At 34.3% G+C, this 6,494-nt stretch overlaps 1 protein-coding gene across 4 annotated transcripts; it reads right to left on the bottom strand.

Moving 5' to 3' along the window:
* Window positions 1–1,530: 1,530 nt before the first annotated feature.
* Window positions 1,531–5,641, bottom strand: LOC111275304 (putative galacturonosyltransferase 4). 4 transcript variants are annotated; one of them, XM_022860559.2, is made up of 9 exons: window positions 5,299–5,641; window positions 5,149–5,183; window positions 5,016–5,057; window positions 4,840–4,912; window positions 4,565–4,731; window positions 3,641–3,903; window positions 3,085–3,442; window positions 2,254–2,829; window positions 1,531–1,936 (listed from the first exon to the last, which is right to left on the bottom strand). In XM_022860559.2, the coding sequence occupies exons 1-9, from the start codon at window positions 5,399–5,401 to the stop codon at window positions 1,868–1,870; spliced, it is 1,686 nt and encodes a 561-aa protein (XP_022716294.1). In that variant the 5' UTR covers window positions 5,402–5,641; the 3' UTR covers window positions 1,531–1,867. The 4 variants fall into 4 exon arrangements, with proteins under 4 accessions (XP_022716294.1, XP_022716293.1, XP_022716292.1 ...); XM_022860558.2 differs by having other exon boundaries at window positions 1,531–1,947; window positions 4,565–4,716; XM_022860557.2 differs by having other exon boundaries at window positions 1,531–1,947; window positions 5,299–5,639.
* Window positions 5,642–6,494: the final 853 nt, after the last annotated feature.

Raw genomic sequence — 6,494 nt, 5'->3', positions numbered from 1 at the left:
GAATACAAACTCACAATTCAGAAGTCAGTACCACAAGGGGCAGCTGCATACTACAAACAAACAGCAGAGCTGCAAGAGTTGACATATTCTTATAATACAAAAAAATAAAAAAAAATGGAGACGAAGAAGCAGTACCTAGGTGACTAATCATATTCAATAACCTGCATTTCTACAGTCGTAGCTAAAAATAGCCACACCACTTGACACACAATGTGGCAAGAACCAAAAAATCAAATACAAAATTGACAATAAGGAATTCAACCCCATACCTCTGAACAGAATAACCTACAAAGTGAAATAAAAATTCATGGCCAACATAGGTCACCATGAAAATTAATATAAGGATTAGGAGTGTAAATAAAATATATGTATTCTTAAAATATTTAGATTTGATTCAAAATAATTTTAAATTCGATTAAATTATTATTATTTTGAATTCAAATAATTTAAATTATCGAACAAATTAAATTTAAATATTTAAATATTTAATTTGAGTGAATCGTAAAATTAATTGAATTTTTTTTTAATATTTTATTATTAATTTATTTTGTATCCTTAAATATATATATATATACATACTTAAAAACTCTAAATTCCTAATCTTTTAACATAACACTCATTTGCTTCCTCCTTTTCCCCATCCCAGCGGCACCCCTACATCACTCTACTGATCCCATCCCAACACCAACAGTCACCGCTTCCTACCTTCTGCCTTCATCAACAAAGTTTTCTGACCTTATTGTCAACCGTTTACTGCAAATCCCTAGTCCCAACAACGACACCCCTTTCTTTTCCCATAACATTAGAAAAGTTCTTTGAAACTCGAGCAGTAGCAAAGCTCCTTCAAGTCAAGACTGAGCACACCGGTATCATAGCTGACAGCGGCAAGGGGTGAAAGCTGCAACCAGCAGCAACAGGTAAGTTTGGCACCTGGCAAAGTCAGCGAACCAAAATTTCATGGTTGACATAAGCACGCTCAGCTATTTGTTTGTTGTAATTTTTCCAATATATGAGGCATGAATTGATTTTGTAACTGCCTACACATTGCATCTGTGAAATGTGATAAATTTCTTTTTGTTTATTTTTATAAAAAAAAAGGTTTTTTTTCATATTTATATTTCTGTTTTCTGGAAAGTTTTTTTTTTCATTTTAAGTTCAGCCAAGATCTTTATTTTTATTTTTATTTTTTTGTGGAAATAAAGCTTGTAGTTCTTATGCTAACTTGAATAATAGTTTATTTGGATACAGTTGATTGCTTTATAGGTTATGCTTTCGGCTGCTTTGAATTTTGTCATTTTCTTCATTTGCAGATTCAAGTTGAATTAATTATTATATTAGATTATTTATTTATTTTTATTATATTATTTTGAAATATATGATACAAAATACGTATTAAAAATCTTAATTCGAATTCAAATACTAATAATCGAACTTAAAATCAAGTATAAAATCAAACTTATTTTTCATTGATAAATAAACCTATTTGAACGAATTCGAATAATTTAATTTCGATCACGAATCAAATTCAAATTCGAAAAATAAAACTTGATTGAGTTCAAATCAAAATATCAAGTCGTGAATTAAAAGTCGAACTAGAGCTTGAGCTTTCTTACTGTATTGTCTGGACTTAATTCGATTACACCTCTAATAAAGATATCCCATTATGGCTTTCTACGGATTGATGTTGCAATCTCGCAAATACATAAGATCATAATTTACATACTTTGCCCAATAGTTCTTATACTTAGGTATGCCTATCTCCAGCCATGGTTTCAAGTTGCCATTATAGTGCATAACAGCAGCTCGTTCAATCTCCCTCTGGTTGACATTAGGATTGTAGCCAAGCCCAAGCACATGCCAAGATCTGTCAAGGGGATAAATGCTTTTCCAAAATGTTATAAGACCAGGAGGCAGGGTCCCCAACTTCCACAATTGCCTGTCACGATTCTGCACATCAAATTTGCTTCAAAATAAATAATACACTAGCATAACACGTACTCTTTTAATTTAGGATATGTCCAAAATGAGCTAAAAGACAACACTGAATTAAAACTCCCAACGCAGTTTTTACCATTTATGATGGTACTCAGAAAAAAAAAAAGAAAGTTAAACCATATTCATGACACCGGGTGACGGCAATTAGGTGATATCTAATTAATACTAGCAATGTGAGCAAAATAAACAGACTTGGTTTCTGAAAAACTTTCATGCCTATTTTATAATCTGTTTAGCCAGGATTTACACGTAACTTACCAGCTTCTGCCATCTATGATATACCTCCGTGATGTTTTGCCGCCTCCACTCCTCCAAATCAAAAATATTCATTCCATATGCCCATCCACAAGCATGTGGATCAAAGTTCTTTGAGATTAGTGGATTTGAGAAGTTGAGATAGTGATCAAACCGATGGAAGCTTTCTCCACAAGTCTCAACAGCACCGTTGACATTGCCCTTCAAATCAAGGGACCAAAGACCACTAAGGTCCTTCTGGACTACTATATCATCATCTAGGAACAGCACTTTATTGAGTTTTGGAAATATCTCTGGTAGGTAAAACCGAAGATGGTTTAGGATGGACAAATATTTTGGGTTCCGAAACTTTAGATTTGAATCAGAATTAGCCCGATGTGCCCTGAAGTAATAATCAATCATGGAAGGAGAACCTAACTGCTTAAGGACTGGACTGTAGCTTGAGTTTAACCATGTAAATTCTTCAATGTTCTGGACCTCTATAGTGGCTTTCCCAGGAGGATTACCTAGAAACCACATCCTCATTGCTGCATAATTAAGCCTATCCGTAACAATGTGGAAAACATGATCTGAAGGGTGCTGCAAGGTATTAAGTGAATTTGATGGGTTAAAAATGTCAACAAAAAGCAGGGGGCTCAAATGTTATCATGTACATATCAAGTTGTTTTATACACACACATGCACATGTATATGCTCCAATATTTACTTCCCAAGATGATGAGTACAAAATTAAAATGCAATGGAAATGGCAGAGTTAAGATTAAAAGTGATAAACCATTTCCTTTTCTACTGGCAACCATAGGAAGTATGAGTTAAGTCTCCATAGGCATTTACCTTAGCATGGGAGACAGTTGAGTTTACAACAACTGCTGCTGCTAATATATTATCTGAGAAAAGTGCGTAATGGTACAGCCGGGGGTCTTCTATTTTCTCTTGATTTAGAAAGTTTTGTTGCGAAGAATTCAAGGTATAATACTCAGTAGTAAGACGCAAAGGCAGGCAATGAAGACCCTTGGGAAGTGCTTTTGCAGTTAATTGTGTCAAGAACATGGTCTGCTTTCTGTGCACTCGGAGTTGCTCTTCAGTTGAGTGGAGCATAGCCCTAAGCTTCTTTACCACAGCAGCACAGTCATTTTGAATCTGCTTACCTTTTTCTAATGATTGCTCCATTGCTTTCAATTTATCAAAGGCACTGCAGTAATAAGATGCAAATTAACAAATTAACACAATGTAGAAACTGCATTCTATACTTAAAATCCTTCAAAAACTTAGGTGGCTGAATCAGAAAAAAAAAAAAAGGAACAAAAAATAAGACAGATTTGACAAATGAAAAGAAATCAAGAAAGTTTAAATAGAGAGCAGCAGTCCTATGTTCAGAAAGACGAGTTACCTTTTTGGCAGATCAGTGTCCTTGGCTGCATCACCAAGAGCACGTGAAACTTCCTTAATCCGCAGTCGAAGCTCCCTTGTAACATGTGGGTTGTTTTTTATGGCTGGAAGGGAGAGGTACAATTTTGCACGGATGAGCTGGTCTTTGAGGTGACGTACATGAGCATCTGCTGGTTCAGTCAGTCTGTCAGATTTGTTATCTGAATGCTCTTTCTGGTCAATATTGCCTGAGGGCCGAGTTGGTTGTTGCTCAAGCTTTGTAGCCTATTGATAAAGCAAACAGGGTAAAATAACTGTTAACACCCCACATTTAGATTTAAAGTTTCCTTTTATTGTGAAACCTGGAAATGTGGTACCATTAAGAAACTGGTTTTGGCTGTAGAGAAACGATTATTTGGAAATGCAAAGCAATTATTGGCAGACAAAAATGGTACAAAGTGGCAAAAAACCTTGAAAGGGTTAGTGAATAACATCTCTTCGAGGTTAAAAGGTTAGATGAACTTTATCAAAGGAATATTTTGTTTAGATATGCAATTCAAAATTGAAGGAAACGGTTTAAAGTCAAGACACTGAAAGAGAAATGATAAGGTAGGATTAGGGGTATTAGTGACAACTGAAACTTCTTATATATCAAAGGTTTAGAATTTATAGAAAGGGATAATTCGCGTTTCCATTGTAGCAAAACAGTCTCAAAATCCTTACTAGATGAGAGGCAAGTAACCAGGGAAGTATGTTATGGTAAAATTAAATATTCAGAAATCGAAATCAAAAGAAACCGGGAATGACAAGTAAAATGCTAGAAGAAGAAAAATAGGGCGATTTATAGTTGTTGAAAGCTAAAAGGCATACACCAAAGAGTTTTGGAAAATGAAGAAATTAAATGAAATACTTAAAAAAAAGAAAAAAGAAAAAGGGAAGCAATTACCAAGAAGTGAGACACATTGGGATAGGAATCGAGGGTAGTGGTGAGATTAAGGGGAGCAGGATCGATGACCAGTCCAATGGGGTTGGGTAATTGGGGTAGACGTTCTTCATTTGTAGCAGAAAGCACTCGAGTTGATTTATGCTCCCTCGTCTCTGTCATTTGGAAATCTAACACCATCAATTCACATTCGCATTGCCCAAATTAAAAGTAGATTAAATTTTCTTTAAATGCAGAAAGCATAAAAAAAAAAAAAGGAAGAAGAAGAAATTATTTACCAATGGGAAAGGAATCGTTAGAGGGGTCAGAATATACGATTCCAATGGGTTCTTTAAGGGCGATGGAAGTTTCCTATTGCAAAAATTAGAGAATGAAGGCGTTAGATCTGAAATGTATCCATATAATGCCTGCCCTGCCTTGGACAAAAAAAGGAACTAATCTACTATATTACTACCTGCCGAAGAACAGTGAGATGTCTGATATCGCCGGACAGCGTCTGCAGAAGAAAAGAAATTGCGCTTCACAATATTATTATTATTATTATTTATTATTATGAACGCAAGGAAAGTACAAAGAAAGAAACTTACAAAAGCTGCAACATCATCAAGAAAATGGCGTCTTGCTGCAGAAATTGCCGTTAATTTTTAAAAAAAGGAAAAAGAGATCAGCGTCAAAGAAAGGAAACAGGAAAATGAAAAACAAGCCCATCAGTGTAAGAAGAAGAAGAAAAGACATACAAGAAGAGGGGTTGAAGAAGGCGCCGACCCTATCAGTGTAAATAAAGATGGGAGCAATGACGGAAACCGACAGCAAACCCAACACTATATGCCTCACCTTCATCTTTTTCCCTATCTATTTTTACAGCAATTTTCACATTTCTTAACTACTACAATAACAACCAAGAAAAGAACAGAAAAAACCCTCTTCTGTAATTTGTTTGCAGAGGAGAAGAGGAAAGTATAACAGAAAAATAGATAGATGAGTACGAGAAGAGGAATCTTTCTAAATCTGTTCAGGACATCATGAAGAGAGAGACACAAATGCTTTTTTTTTTTTTTCTTTTCTTAATTTTTAATTTACTCCTATTTTTTTAACCTTTATCTGCTTAAGTCAGCTAAAATCGTTACGCGTCTAACCTAGTAAGCAATATTTTTAATTGGTGAATAGACAATTATAGCATAGTTGTAGCTGTAGGCTGTTGGCGTTGGTGGCGTTCATTTTTACCAAAATGGTAGTTGTTTTTGTTTTTGTTTTTTTTTTACACTTTTCTAAAATTATTTAAGTTAAATTGTAATTTTATTAAGCATTTTTTAGAAGATGAAAACATTTTTAATTAAATTAAAATTTTAATTTAAACATTTTTTATAAAAGATTTCTGTAAATATCATAGTATGCATCTTATCTAAGCTTATATATATTTTAGAAGAGTTTATTATATACTTCTCTAAAAAAAAAGTTGAAAATGAGATTAAGCAGTAGTAGTATTTGAATTATGGGCTTTTTACTTGCGTCATATGGTCTAACGCCCACTTTGACTTCATCAGCTCATGCCTTCCAAAATAATGTCAGCTGTGAGCTAGGTATTCCAACATAAAAGAAAAAACTATTTTTTTGACAAAGCCCATTTCTGTCCATACAACATTCTGCCAACATAATCATATTATAATCATAATATATACTAGTAAATATAACAATAATTATAGTTAAACCACACTGTAAAGTAGTGAGACAATGGATGGATGGGGACAACAAATCTCACTCCATTTCTTTGTCCGTGTTGCTGCGTACCATTAAGTTGATGTGTAGGACTCATCTCTGTACGTGGCATTAAGAATCGACAAAAAAAAAAAAAAATTGTGGGCAGAATGTGATTCAAATTGCCCCTACGGCAACCGGGGACCATCTTCATTCCATCCAGCACTTTCAGTAACTA

This window comes from Durio zibethinus, chromosome 26 (assembly GCF_047325235.1).
Source record: "Durio zibethinus cultivar Kanyao isolate XHJ-2024 chromosome 26, ASM4732523v1, whole genome shotgun sequence".
NCBI lineage: Eukaryota > Viridiplantae > Streptophyta > Magnoliopsida > Malvales > Malvaceae > Durio > Durio zibethinus.
Note: the sequence above shows the minus strand (reverse complement) of the source record. Positions and strands in the feature narration are given on the sequence as shown.